General features: G+C 45.8%; 1 protein-coding gene across 1 annotated transcript in view; it reads left to right on the top strand.

The window, feature by feature from the left end:
- The window catches only part of LOC130402346 (voltage-dependent calcium channel subunit alpha-2/delta-2-like), a 36,762-nt gene extending 23,925 nt beyond the window's left edge, over positions 1-12,837 (top strand). Inside the window, exon 3 of the mRNA XM_056606497.1 lies at positions 12,643-12,837. Within this exon, the coding sequence (XP_056462472.1) occupies positions 12,643-12,837 (195 nt within the window). The remainder of the gene's footprint in view (positions 1-12,642) is intronic.
- Positions 12,838-15,490: the final 2,653 nt, after the last annotated feature.

Genomic DNA, 15,490 nt, shown 5'->3' with positions numbered 1-15,490 from the left:
ATTACAAAGGAGCTTCCTTGGCTTGGGGAGCAGCGTAGCACAACACGTGACGACATGTAGGCTGGGCTCCAATATGGTGATGGCAGTACTTGTGATGCCAGAGCCAGGACAGAGCTGAAGCATCGGAGCCTCGACTCTCCCTGAAAACGACTGAGGAATCTCAATTTAAAGTCTAGATCACGTTTGAACTTCTTTCCAACCATGCTAGGAAAAATTTGGTTTTAAGAGTTTGGAGAAGAGCTCCACGAACATTTGCCCCACGCTTAATCTGGGCCTTGGTTAATATCGATGGAGAACCATCTCTGCTCTAAACCAAACCACTGCATCCATCCGTTCTCCATTGGATGGAGATGGTTGGATTGATGCATTACTAGCCTACTTCCTATTCTAGTAGCAACCTATGCTAGTAGCTTTATAAGATTTTGCCCCATATAATATTAAAGACGTTCTAAAATGAACATATTTGATAAAAAAATATGTTTAATTCCTTCCGACTGAATATTTCATTGTTGGCCTCGATTGTTAGGGTTCTATGTTCCCATGTTGTTCTTCCTCTCACAACCCTTAGGTGGAACAATCCTGTGAGAGCAGTGTTGGCACGATTGGCTAGCTAGCATGTTATTGTGTGAGCCTTCTGGTTACTATTATCGCTGTTATGGTTAAATAGACAGACTAAGTGTTGGATGAGCGCCAGGCTTCCTGTGGCGTGGAATTGGCATGGTAATCACCGGGGTGTGGGGAACATTTAGGAGAAACTATGGACACAGAGAGACTGAAAGAGAGAGTCACTCACACACACGCACACACGCACACACACATACACACACACACACACACATCCATACAGTCATGATGTAATATGTATCTAATCACACTGTCTTGAACACACTGTTACTTGAGGCGAAACATTTACTACGCCTCCAAACTAAGTCAATGTGTGTAATGTGTGTGTGAACGTTTACAAACAAACACATGCACGCACGCACGCACACACACACACACACACGCACGCACGCACGCACGCACGCACGCACGCGCGCGCGCGCGCGCGCACACACACACACACACACACACACACACACAGTTGATGTTACTGCATGGGGGGATACATTGATTGTGTTTGATAAGGCAGCTCCCCTCGCTGGCAGAGCCATAACTGGGACAGCGAGCAGACCTCTTAAGAAGAACTACTGGAACGCATTGAGTTAGGAGGGGTGTGTGAGTGAGAGCGAGATGGAGCAAAGAAATAAGATAAATGTGTGTTGGGGGGGGGGGGGTTAAGAGAAGAATAATGTGGGATTGGGGGAGGATATTTAAAGCTGTCTGTTGGAGAAAGCTAGTGGATGAAGGAAAAACAACTCACCACCCTCAGCAGTTCCTAAAGAGACTACTGTTTATCTCTGTCCGGAAGACAGATACCCCCAGCAGGGTGGAGGAGGGGGGCTGCAGGGGGGAGGAGGAGGAGTTATGAAGTGTGATGGGCTAGGTCATCCCACTGGGTCATGTGAATGGCCCAATCCCATCTCTCACTCTCTCTTTTCTCTTTCTCTATCACTCACTTACTCTCTCTCTCTCTCTCTCTCTGTCTCTCTCTGTCTCTCTCTGTCTCTCTCTCTCTCTCTCTCTCTCTCTCTCTCTCTCTCTCTCTCTCTCTCTCTCTCTCTCTCTCTCTCTCTCTCTCTCTCTCTCTCTCTCTCTCTCTCTCTCTTTTTCTTCTTTCCCCCCCCCCTCTCGTCTCGTGCTCATCGGGGAACTGTCCAATGGCCAAGTTGGCTGTGTCTTGACGGAGGTCTTAGTCCTCACTGTGCTCTTCTCACAAGAGTCCCTCCGCGATTGCTTTGATTCTGCTGACGGAGCCAATGAGAGGCTGCCTTGAGAGAGTAGTACTTAAAGGTTACCGGGTGGGAGGAAGGGACTTTCAGGCGCTCTTTGCTTGTCTACGTCGGTCTCATTTGCTCTCGGTGTGGTCGGTTGCACGCACAGCTTGTGTCCTGGTGGGACTGTGATGCGCTCGTTGGCGACGGTTGTGTCAGCGCTAGCTAGCTAATTAATGTCTGGAGGGCCGACGTTTTTTTTGCATTGGCACCCAAAGTGTATGTGGCCACACACACATGAATGAACAGCATATTGCTCGACTGGCAACAGACATGCTTTTTTGTGTCCCAGCTATGCAACTCTGGGTGAGGGTACGCAGGTATGAGTTGTGATTTAAAACTGGACCTTTTATATATATTTATTAAATATTCATGGGTTCTTAATAATATTGCATTGTTTGGAGGGGATGATATCACGATAATCAATCGTACTGATTCCTGAGACCAAACACGGAGGCGTCATATGTATTTCCCCCCCAAAGTTTGTTTTATAACGAGTGTTTTATAATGTGAGTATAGCTAATAATTTTAATGCATGTTATTCATAATTCTAATAAGTCAGATAAGGAAACTGTCGTGAATGACAGCCAGAGCATTACCTAAAGTAGACAGCTGTCAAGACAGATAGACGGCCACCAAGGAGGTTCAGGTAATGAATACTTTATGGATAATGACACAACATTGCAGAATAGTGTTGTTTGTCATACATTGTATTGATTGTATATTTCCATGACTTATGCATATTTAATAACATTAAAGACATGATGGCAGTTGATGTAAAATATCTCCCATATTTGGAGATGACAAGGTTTTCTTATTCCTCCCAATTCTTCAAAAATTACAATTCAAGCTTTATTAAAAGCTAGTGGAGCTAAACATCTGTGAATCAATAAATGCTAGAGGACTATTTGATGTAGCTGATTTGGAAATGAAGAAGAGGGCAACACCATGGAAACATTGTGTGAGTTTTTGCTTCAGAAAGTGCTGCTGGCATTTCAAAGGTTTGGCAGCATTTCTGCACAAATTCCCAATATTTATATGTCTAGTTGTGCATGTCACCTAATCCTCGCTGCGGCAGAAAGAGCATCAAGGCAACTTCGTGTCACTACAGAAGAATACCGTAACATGATATTTCACTATCTTGATAAGAGTATCAAGAGAACGGCAACTCTGCGTGACATTCAAAGACTCTGTGATACAGATGTGGGAAAGATTCTCAAGCTGGCATCCTCAAGAGGACTCTCTCTTGGGCGTGGCATCAACCTTCTACAACAGTGGGATCCCCTATCTGTATTATTCTCAGATGAGGCAGCTGCCTCCAAACTCCTCCAAAATAGCCTCACAGCTCCAGCCTCCACCTAGAGGCACGTGTGCCTCCTCCCAGCCTCTGCCCAGCCTCAACCTGGCCCTTCGAAGGGGCCTAGAGCCACATCTGCCTCGACTTGACATGACTCTGAACCTGAAAAAGGCTTAAGCTTCTCACTGACCCCATGACATGACGTCAACTATCCATCTCCAGAGAACCATTCCTATTTCTGACGTTTGAAACCAAATCCTTCAAAGAGAGGAACAATGTGCACACATTCTGCTTTCCACTTTAGAATACCGGCTTGAAAAAGCCTCGCTGTCTTTCTGTAAGCCAGAGCAGGTGACGGCCATGATGGAGGAAGTTGGCAGAGGTATCAAGCCTACGCACTACCTGAGAATAGAGAATCAGCTTCCCGACGAAGCGTTGGCGGTTGGCCAGGACACCATCGGTAGCCTATATTATGAGCCAGGGCGAGCCTGATCTGAACACCTTCTGCAGTGATGTGGGGAGCTTTTGTTCTTCTGCAGCTGATTACATGCTCGCAAATTTCCATTTGGAGATGAGCTTCTAAGGCATGCAGTCGTAGCAGACGTAGCCAACCGGCAAACGGCAATATCAACATCCCTGTTCTTCTTCATAACCGTTTTCCACGCATTCTTCCTGTGGAGTCTGTGATGATCAAGTTGAGGATGATTTCAGGCTCTAACAAATCACCACTGTTGAGGAAAGCCTGTTCAGAAAATACACCAACGAGGCCTGGTGCGACATTGACCAGATGAATGGGGGTGTGTTTTAACCAATTAACTTTTTTAATTTGTGTATATTGTTATTGTGAACGGTGACCACGAGCATAGATGGTACATTATGATATTGGGTCTAATACTGGGTCCAATTCCCACTACACTAGACTAATTTCGTAGTAAACGACCAAATAGCTCAAACAAATAGCTTAAACAAACTTGGATGGGTAACTTTTTCTCAGTAACTCTCACAAGAAAAACCTCTCTGATATTCTCTGCCCTGTCTCCTGGCCATCAGTACCCTAATGATGATGACGACGATGAGTATAGTAATGATGTAGATAATTGTCCTGCCAGTGACAACATAGCACCTAATGAAGATAGCGAGTAGCACAAATTGCTACATTTGAGTAATATCCTACCTGGAGGTGTATACACGCCGTTCTGTCTTCTTGCTGCAGAGAGATTAGAAGGCGCTCATCCTTCTTTTCTCTCCCCTCCTTCTGTTTGTGCAGTATTTGTTTACATGTGTGCGGTTTTGGTCTATGTGTGCACGGCTGAGATTCAAACCCGTGTGCATTACCGCTTTGACAATCTCAACGACTACACATTCTATCTTCTGAGACTAATCTCAACCCCTTCTCCCCCGGGCGCGGACATACATATTTAGCCGTGCTTTTGTTTTCTGAGCTGGTGGCCCAGGAGGAATTGTTGCTTTGACTTATTTTTTTCTCTTTGTAGGACTGTTTTGTTCTGCTTGGATGTTGTGTGGAAGTCTTCCATAGTTGTCATATACAGCCTAAATGCGTATAGTATGGTACCATGGTCCTTGAATTTATATCTTCCACACGCGGAATGGAATTCTGTACTCTTTTCAAGCACAACCTACATGGTTATACTGTGGCCTGTCACAATTCAAAAGCTCCTAATACTTCATTCACAAGCTGAATGATGTAATAGCAGAATAGTGGCTTGGATGTTTGATTGTAATCCAAACATTTCTGGACTCGACCAATTGTGTCTGTAGCCTACATTTAGGTAGGCTCACCTAATCCTTAAACACTATTGAAGGATTTCTTTGGACAAAAAACCTCACATCGATTTTTGAAATGCTAATGGTAAGAAGGAGGCTTTTCTATGGTTATCAACACTGCTGGTCTCATGTAAAATGCATAAATGTTTAGTTTTCCATCTCCACAGGGAAGAAGAACGACAAAGTAAAAAAGTGTAGCGTTTTACATTGAGGAGAACACATTACTGCTCCCTCGATTATTCCGTAAATGTATGATATTACACTTATTGGTATTGCTGCAATTTGACTCAAAGTAATATTTTTTTGGTCTGTAATGTTTACGTGTGCCCCATGGCATAATTCTAGTGGTCCTCAAATGCACACAAATGTAATGTTTGGAAGCTTATTGTTTTCAGTTATTTATAAAACACGTGACGCCGTGGGCTGTCGACAAACCAAACGACTCTAGTTAGTTATTAACGCTAAACAGTCCGCTAGGGATCCCCTTAAGGCACACATATGTTTGTGTCCCCGGATTTTCCATCCAAGACGGGAGAGAATTACCTCCAAGAGACAGTACCCTCCCCTCCACCCACCAACACGCACATCCACGGTGAACGCATCGGTCTGGTTCTCTCCGACGCCTTCGGTGTCGTCGTCTCTTATCGAACCACGCCGAGGCTGCAGCCATCGCCGCCGCCCCTGGCCGCTCTGTCGTCGTCTCTCTACCCTCTCCTCCCTGTCCCCTCTCTCCCCCCTTTGCTCGCTCTCCTGCTTCTCCTCCCTCTCCTCTCTCCTGCCTCTCCTCTCTCCTGCCTCTCCTCCCTCCTCCCTCTGCTCCCGCTCCTTCCTCTCCCCTCTCTCCTCCCTCTCCCCTCTCTCCTCCCTCTCCTCCCTCTCTAGTCTCTCTCCTCCCTCTCCACCCTCTCCTCCCTCCCCCCTCTCCTCCCGCCCCTTCCTCTCCACTCCCTACTCCCTCTCCTGCCTCTCCCCCCTCCCCTCCCTCTCCCCTCTCTACTCTCTCCCCTCTCCTCCCGCTCCTACCTCTCCATTCTCTACTCGCTCTCCCCTCTCTCCCCCTCTATCCTCCAGCTCCTTATTGAACTGTTTCCTCTGTGGGGCTCACAGAAGAGTCTGGATCTGCTCGACGAAGCCCACTAATATTCCTTAATGACGCGGCATCTGTCTCTGTCAGCCGCCGCCGCCACCGCGCCAGCCAGACAGCGCCTGTTGTGGCTGGCCTTACCCGGAGAGATAAGCCACTCACCTTGCTGCGAGACACAGAGAAGAAAGAGATGGGGGGGGGGGGCAGAAAAACACTCTCAAACGAACAAGAGAAACGCCTACCGGAGTGCTAGTGCTGCCGGAGCAAACAGGCGGAAGTTCCAGAGAATAACACCCACTTTTTTTATAAAGGCAACTGTTTGTTTGTTGCCTTTTTTTTTTTTGCAGTTGGTTAAACAAATGATGTGTGCGAATGACAGACACATTGTTATCCCTGGCACGAGACGTGCTGCGCTAGTAACACAAACGCTACGCAGGATGAGACAGCAGTCAGGGGTTCAAGGTCGCCCGCCGCCTGGGGCCGAGACGCAGAGAGGAGGCCCGTGAAGGACCGTGTGTCCTTGACTCCTCGTCAGTGATGAATGTTGATAGAGACAAGCCGGGTTTTCCATTTCATAACTAGGAATCTCTGGACCCCCCCCCTTCTCCTCCTTCCGTTCGCATCCCATCTGTGTGTTTACACTGACACTGAGCCTGGAACAGGAACCAGTGATCACTGCTAATGAATATTACGCTCGAGTGCGTGTTTAGGCACATGCCAATTTGCATATGGGATTGTATGTCGTTGCGTTGTGTTTGTGCTGTGCGCATGCAAGTGTGTGTGTGTGTGTTTGTGTGTTTGTGTGTGTGTTTGTGTTTCCGCTCGTGTGGCAGTGTGTATGTTCCTGTTTTTTGGTCTGTGTAAGAGAAATAATAAATATTGGACGATGTTGGTTGTGTGTTGTATTGTGCGTGTTTGAAAGCAGACGGTTCTATGCGAGACAAGCCAGCTCTGCTCTCTGGCTCAGAGAGCGACAGGCCTTCACAGGACGCTGTTCACAGGCCCCAGCCCTGACTCCGTGGTGGTAGCGATAAGCACCACCATTTTGTTTCCAAAGCCATTCCCGTCCATACATGTCATTATCTCTCCACTCTCTTGTGTGGGCTATGCACAAAAAACTTCACAAAAAAACCTGATTCCAATTTATTCTTTCTTTGCCAGGGATTTGTTTTCAGTTGTTGGTATGCATTCTTCATTATTTTGTCCCATTGAATTGCCTGTGCAGGCATGCATAGGTTTTGATTCTTCCTATTTTTGGACACTTTTATTTTGTACCAGGGCTTTGAAAGGTTGTTAAATTAAAGAAACCTTGGCTGCCATCTGTGAGCCTAATGTCAATAGGAATGGTATGTCAAAGTTTTGTTTTATTGAGCGTTTTCATTGAGTTGTCTAGACCCTAGTGACGCTAATGTCTCAGTATTTTTCATACTTTGGAGAATGGCGTCTGCATCTTTGATGTTTCCCTAATTTCTCCGGAGCTTTCAGCTTTTAAAATGACTGGCTGTCACATTTGACCTTGTCTATGATGTCAAAAACATATTAGTTGTCCCTAAATCAACTATGAAATGCATTAACCGCAGAGTGACACAAAAATATGGGTTATGTTAATATTTCCATTTGACTATAAAGTACCTCAATTTAAGATTGACCGATAAAAAGTGTTATTTTCCATATTAATAACTTATCCTTCTAGTTTTTTTTTTCAATAATACTGAGTAAACTTCTTGTCACAGAACGTGATTTCTCTCTCCTATAAACGACCCATTACCTGAGCGAAAGTGCTCAAAAGCCGAAACATAATTTCGGCGAGGCTGATGCGCTCCCGGCCCCACAGTGGTGATGGCCACTCGTCTGAAACCCCTCGGCTGAAGGGGATTTAAAGCTCCTCAGGCCAATCATAACCTATATAAATGTGAGCTGTCCGTCAACGGCGGCCCTTCTTCTCCCCAGCTGAATGATAGTGGGCCTGATGGCCCTAGCCCTGGAGTTATCCTTGGTTCAGAGCACAGCTCGATGGCCAATCAGAGAGCACTGAGACCTCACCTGAGCCAATACCCTGGAGGCCCGGGATGTCCAGCCGGTCAGAGAGGTGACTCTGGCCATTGTGGCGGTATACATCGCAGTCTATTAACTCTGTGGGTCCTCCCTGGTTCCTTTGGGTATCACAGGAGGGCATGGACTATTGCCGCGTGTATGTTTGGCTTGATTCCCGTGGGTTTTCTCCCTGTGTATCAGACAGGGTTTCATTTGAAAACACTCTTTTCCGTGTGCCAACCGCTTTGCACTTGATGTGTTGCGTAATCACATCACACATACCGTAGGACACACTCATGCTAGTTTGGTATTCGCAACGGCTTTGACGGCTGTTTGTTTCTGGTAACTAATTAAATGGCACATTTTTCATGACAGCTTTTCCACTTTACAAACCCCGTCTTCTGCCTGCTTTATGAAGCCAAAATATCCAGGGCTGGAAATGGACTGGAACGCACCCCAACAGAGCTCGGGAGTCAGAGTCTAGGGTGGTGGGTGGGTTGATGGCGGGGGGCTGGGATGACAGATTTGAAGTTCAGCTGTACAGAGAAAAAGGTGAATCGTGATTACGGAGATTGTACTTGAAGGATTTAGCCTGTTTGCTAAGAAGACCCAAGGTTCATTTTTGACATTGTCTACAAATCTACATTTACATTTAGGGTATTTAGCAGATACTTTTATCCAAAACGACAATCATTAATGCAGATCTATTCGGCAGAGTCAACTATGAAAGTATTACACACGCATACATATACTTACAAACGGTGGAGTCAACGATGCAAGGCAACAACCAGCTCATCTAGAGCAGGGTTAGGTGTCTTGCTCAGGGACACCTCGACAATCAGCTATGAGGAGGCGGGGATCGAAGTTGTCTTTTCCACAGGGGCCCAAAAATGAGCAAACCCACCCATTTAATTTGGAAATTCCTTGCCTTCCTTATGCTCACAGATATCGAGTTGTGCAGTTAGAATTTAGTTGTGCAGTTGGAATTCTGTACGAAGTGAGTGGTTGTGTTATAGGCCGTCTGATAACTCAGAACTTTAGTGCAGTGCAACATTTAATAAGTCAACAGGGTAAGTGTTGAAAGATGTGTATTTTCATCAGATTGTAAGGCAGATTAAGCAGGGCCAATCACAAGTACGTTTTTAAATCGCCGTTTGATCATTTTTTGATCAGATAATTTTTTGAGAGGGGTGGGCGGTGTTATGTTCCCCTGGCTACTAACACCAACATAATGACCAACTGATACCATAAATTCCTTCAGTTTAGACTACGGTAACTCCCTTTTCACATGTCTTAACCATGCTGCACTGAATCGCCTTACAGCAAAATGCTGCTGGCAGGCTGTTGATCAAATCAAGCCGTAGTAGGTCTCGTATTACCCTAATTCTCGCCTCCCTCCATTGGCATCCTATGTGGTATAGGATATATTTCTTAATTCTACTCACTTATAAAGCTCTGCACAGCCTAGCTCCGGCTCCGACTGCTATGCCTTTGATCCCTTATTCGACCGGTCGATCGCTCAGATCGTCCGATCAAGGACTTCTGGTTATTCCTCGCTCCGGCCTTAAATCAAAGGTGACCGTGCTTTTATCGTGATGGCTCCATCTCTCCAGAACCGTCTCCCCTCAATTTGTTACATCTGCCGGGCTGTCTGCAACCCCTGAATTTATTTTTCCATAGATTAGCCTTTGAATAAAATGTTAACTTTGTTTTTATGTCCATATTGTTAAAATGTTGTTTGTTTGTTTTAACTGATATTCTTTTGGTTGTTCTTGTGGCTGCCTTTTTTAAATTGCAGTGGATGCTGCTTAACACTGTATTTGGAATATAATGGATGTCCATAGCTAGCAAACGGCCCAGTTTCAGAATTGGCTGACGAGAGAGGGGGTTGAACAAAAATCATGGCTGATTATAGACGATGTCAACAATTAACCAGTAGTCTTAACCAACCAGCTAAATCCTTTAATCACTAAGTTGCTTAAAGGGTGAGTACAGCAAGAGTACAAAAACAATTTTGGGGGATATGGCATGATGAAGATACCGTGGCATATATAACATTATATAGAATAGTACAAAATCTCTCATTAGCTGTATTTATTTATGTTATTTTCTAAGCTGGGAAGGCTTAGCTCACAGGTGGCCAGGGCTCTCTAGGAAGAGGAGGCCTTTCTCTGAGAGCACCGGTGCACATTAGGAGAGTGAATATTGATTCAAAAACAAATTCGACATGGTTTTTAAATCGAGTCGAAAAATGCATCACTTAAAAGAGTCAGGGGCTTGTAGTCTGGCAATGGAGCAGAGAAAAACTTCACTCTTGTTTTATGGTTTAATAAGATTCCCTTAATGGCTTCTTCCACCTTGAGAAAAGCCCTCACAGACGGTGTGTAATTCCAAGTGTGTGTGTGTGAGACTGTGTGAGCACGAGTACACACACACACACACACACACACACACACACACACACACACACACACACACACACACACACACACACACACACACACACACACACACACACACACACACACACACACACACACACACACACACATGCACTGTGCATGGATGTGTTTGTGTGCGCGGGTTGAATTGCAGACTAATGACTCCTACATGTTGAGTAATTGAAGCACGAAATGAAAGAAATTCATTAAAATTTTTTTTTTGGAATTGAGCCACCTGTATGTTTGCACATGCTTCCACTCTTTTTTAACAAACTCCATATTTAACATTATATTCCCACTCTGTTTTGAATAAGCATATGCGGGGGGCATAGGAATACATGGACACCAGCCGAATGTGATGTGTCATTCTGCCTTGTTTCGTCTAAGCGCTAGCCTGGACAGAGATTGTGCTTCCTATCAGAGGATGGCCAAAGGGAGGCCGTCAGCGCGCAATCAGGCCAGAGTGTTTGGCTGGCACGGCCAGAGCGTCCGTGGCCTGGACTCGCCTGCTGTTAGTGGGCTTGTTGATGGCCAGGGTTTACATAATTGTTTTCAGCCTGACTCAGTTGCAGCAAAAGCAATAGCTATCAGAGTATCCTTTCTTCTCCTTCTCCTTATCATTCTCTTTCTTCTACTTCTCCTCCTCTTCCTTCTTCTTCTTCTTCTTCTTCTTCTTCTTCTTCTTCTTCTTCTTCTTCTTCTTCTTCTTCTTCTTCTTCTTCTTCTTCTTCTTCTTCTTCTTCTTCTTCTTCTTCTTCTTCTTCTTCTTCTTCTTATCAGTGAGCATCAACACACCCATCTTGCCTCGGAGTGCTATTTCATTAAGGAGCCTGATAAGCGTGCCAGAGAAGTGCAGTATGATAGCAACTCACAGAAAATGTTCCGCCAACCCCCCAAAAAAGAATACATGAAGCACTTAAATCGCCCAAAATTGCCGTGTTCAGCACTTTCCTTTATGGACACTCAGCCGCTGACCTGTGTCAGGGTTCAATTGTAGCTAAAACAGAGTTAAATAAACCAAAGCCAAAGTTCACTGCTTTTAAGAATGGAAAATGGACAGGCTCCTCATTCTTGCAAAGGGAGGGAGTTGTGGTGGAACCTTAGTGTAATGGCTACAGGATAAGTGCTAATTCCCTAAGTGGTGATCTGTTGTCCATTACAACTGTTGAGAGCTACCAGAGAGCCGGGTGTACTGACTCAGCATCTAACACACACACACACACACACACACACACACACACACACACACACACACACACACACACACACACACACACACACACACACACACACACACACACACACACACACACACACACACACACACCTTCTAGAAACATCCGACAGCCTATCAGTGTCCGGCCGCAACCCGGGTTCCACTCTGCGTATCCCGTCAGAGTCTCGTGTTCGCTGTCTCTTCCTCGTCCTCTTCCTCGTCCTCTTCTTTGACTCCCGTCTGATATCCATCGACACTAACACCCGCTAATTGTCTGTGACATATGCTTGTGTTTGCATTTGACAGTTTAGCTCAGCCGACCCGCAGCTGGTTAGCTAAGTGCACTGCCAGCGAGAGTCCGACCCGTGGTTAGCTCCGCTAGCACGCAGCGCAGCGGGGACAGGGGGGGGGGGTCCACCAACTGTGCTTTGTTTAGTCTCCAGACAATATTTGCAGATCTGCTTGTGTTGCCACGAGAGCAAACACACATGTTCTCCAGGATGCTTTGCACTCATGGGTTCATTTGTATTGCCCGGCAGAGTGGGCCACTCGGCTTCATGAAAAATGTAGAACAATAGCTGGCTGTACAGGCTCGGTACGAGATCCCATATTGACAAGACAAATAGGTGTGGTTCCCATTAAGTGATTGGATATATTTTTTGCCAGAGTGGCAATTCGGATTACAAATGACTATATCTAGGTATGACACTGCTGAAGTAGTCATGGGGCATATGATGATGATGAATGAATGAACAAGGAATGCTAGGTCACTGGCAAGGCGACATGCATCTTATTGACACTGACGTCTCAAGTGGGCTGAGGTTGAATGAATGCGAAGGTGGAGCCTGGATGAAGCCTGGGATGATGCAGTACTCGTGCATCGCTAACCTGATCTTTAATGTCCTCTGCAGATTTACAACGAGAAGAAGAGCCAGTTTGAGATCAAGAGGAACAACCCCAAGGACCTGGTGGAGAGGGTGGCCAGGGACATCTCCAAGCTGCTCAACAGCAAGAGGAAGGCCCTGGAGGTACAACCCACACACATGAACACACACAGACGTGAACACATGTACATCGATACACCTATACGTACCCAGCACAAATGAGTGGATGAACACATGTACACAGGCACCTGTGTGTGTGTGTGTGCGCACACACACACACACACACACACACACACACACACCTAAACACACACCTAAACACACACCTAAACACACACCTAAACACACACACCTAAACACACACACCTAAACACACACCTAAACACACACACCTAAACACACACCTAAACACAAACAAACACACACACTCCCACACACAAACAATATATGGAGGCTATATGATAGGCAACCAATACAATCCATTTGTTATTTTGTTGTTTGCTCACCGTAACACCGTTAATAGCAAAGAAACCTTGGTCTGTGAAATGCTGTTGTTATCATACTAAATGCTATTTTCATTTTATGGAGCAATTCATTTGAATGAACTGACACCTACCTACACCCCAGAACTCCAAGAAGTGTGACACAAAATAATTACATTCAATCAATATTAATGCAATCAATGAACATACTAACGAACAGACACGCTAATACAAATAAAGAACCTGCTGCGACACCCATAGTACGGTAACGCTGCTGAACAATGCTTCTATGGATAGAGTTTTGCGTGTATTCTCTATATATAAATGCATATATATGTGTGTGTGTGTGTGTGTGTGCCTGTCTGTCTGTCGTTGTGTGTTTATTGTATACAGTTTTTGTGCATACATACGTGTGCGTTTGTGTCTGCGTGTGTGTGTGTGCATACGTACCCCTGTACGTGCGTGTCCGTAAGTTCTTTGTGGGGTGTGTGTGTGTTTGTGTGTTAGTGCAGGTGTGTATATTCTATGTGTGTGGGAGAGATTGTGTGCGCGAGAGACTGTGTTTACATATTCAGTGCGCGTGTCTGTGTGTGTGTGTGTGTGTGTGTGTGTGAGAGACTGTGTATGTATTCGGTGTGTGTGTGTGTGCGTGTGTGTGTGTGTTAGAGATAGCCAGTGCGGGCTGCGGCCCCCTGTGCCCCCGTAGCAGCCCCTACAGGTGGCCATGTTGTGTATGAATATGTATGCGGCGGAGGCCCCGGCGGGCAGGTCCAGGCGGGGGCTGTGTCTCCTGACAGCAGGAAGGCCCTACCCTGATTATCAGCCGGCCCGCGGAGCTAACGCCTCAGAGAGGAGCCCGGGAACACAGCGGCGCCGCGCCCCCGCTCCCAGTGGTCATGCGTGGGATTGGATTTGGAACGGCGTGGATCTCTCTTAGGTGTTGGCAACGGTGTGCCCCCTCGAGCTGAGCGCCGCGCTGCTCACACACTTATCCCTTTCACACACACTTCACACATCCAGCCAACACCCCCCCCGCCCCCCCCCGGCCCCGCCGACGTCCTGCCCCGCCCGCCTGCCTGCCCTTAACTCCCTCGATCATACTCTGACCTCACATCCCGTCTGGGAGGGGGAGGGTCAGGGAAAGGTGGTAGAGGGGGCGGGGGGGGGGGGGGGGGAGGGGGTGGAAGGAGAATAGGCTCCCTGGGGCATTGACCAAAAGAGTATGAAAACATTCTGGGAAATGTCTTAAAATTCATGAGAAAACTGGCAGCCAATGGGAGGGGTGGGGCTAGTCAATCTAGACTTTTAGATTGGAATGTGTTTCGCAGAAGGCCATGGGCCAGCCCACTTGAAGGCTTCCAGCCTGCTCACCAGCAATCAACATGGACAGTACTGATATACATTGTCATTAAAATGTAATTCTATGTTTGTCCATTATGGGCCCATTACGCTACCAACCATCCCTGGGAATGGGAATCCCCCAATGGGAATCCCCCACTCAGCTCAAGGTTTCTTCCTTGAGAATTAAGGGAGTTTTTATTATTCCCTTCTTGGAGCTAGGGTTAGGGGGAGTCTTAAATATGGCCTGTAAAGCCCTTTGAGATTAACGTGATTAAGAGCTATTTAAATAAAATCCACTGGACTTGACTTGAAGAGGTATAAGAGAAGAGAGTAGCTTGGATGATATGTCGTTCGTCTTTTTGGAAGATTTATGCTTTTTCTTATTTTTTGTATTTTCATTTATTTCATTTAGAATTTTTTGGGGGGAAGAATTTCCTTTACTGGTACTGAACCAGACTTCTAAATATAAATTAATTCACCTGGACTTATTCTTATTCTGCTATTCCTTGGCAGAGGGAAGTGAAAGACTGTTCCTAATGCAGCCTACAGATAAGGAGGCTTTAAACTCCTCATATTCACCCTGCAGCTGTATTCAGTGTTTTATATTCCACCCTATTTCTACATGGTTATTTTTCACAAATGTTGGCTCCCACACATTTGGAAGGTTTAAATGGATGGATCACTGTGTGTGTGTGTGTGTGTGTGTGTGTGTGTGTGTGTGTGTGTGTGTGTGTGTGTGTGTGTGTGTGTGTGTGTGTGTGTGTGTGTGTGTGTGTGTGTGTGTGTGTGTGTGTGCACATGGTGCATTGTGTGTAGGTTTTCGCTGAGAATGGTATTGTCTTAGTTGTTAGCTGTGCTCTTATTTACCAACTCAAGCCCAAAAAGAGATGCATTTTGTGTATATTTCTTTGCAATTCATTTACTTTAGAATCATATTTCATTTTTTTGCCAATGTAAATTGGCTGTAAATATGCAGTTACTCAAAGCTGCTACGTGTTTCTAGCGTATCGCTCTTAATCAAGAAACAATTTGAATGCTTGTTGTTGCTATTA

Source organism: Gadus chalcogrammus, chromosome 13 (assembly GCF_026213295.1).
Source record: "Gadus chalcogrammus isolate NIFS_2021 chromosome 13, NIFS_Gcha_1.0, whole genome shotgun sequence".
In the NCBI taxonomy this organism is placed as follows: domain Eukaryota; kingdom Metazoa; phylum Chordata; class Actinopteri; order Gadiformes; family Gadidae; genus Gadus; species Gadus chalcogrammus.
This window is presented reverse-complemented; position numbering and strand designations above follow the sequence as displayed.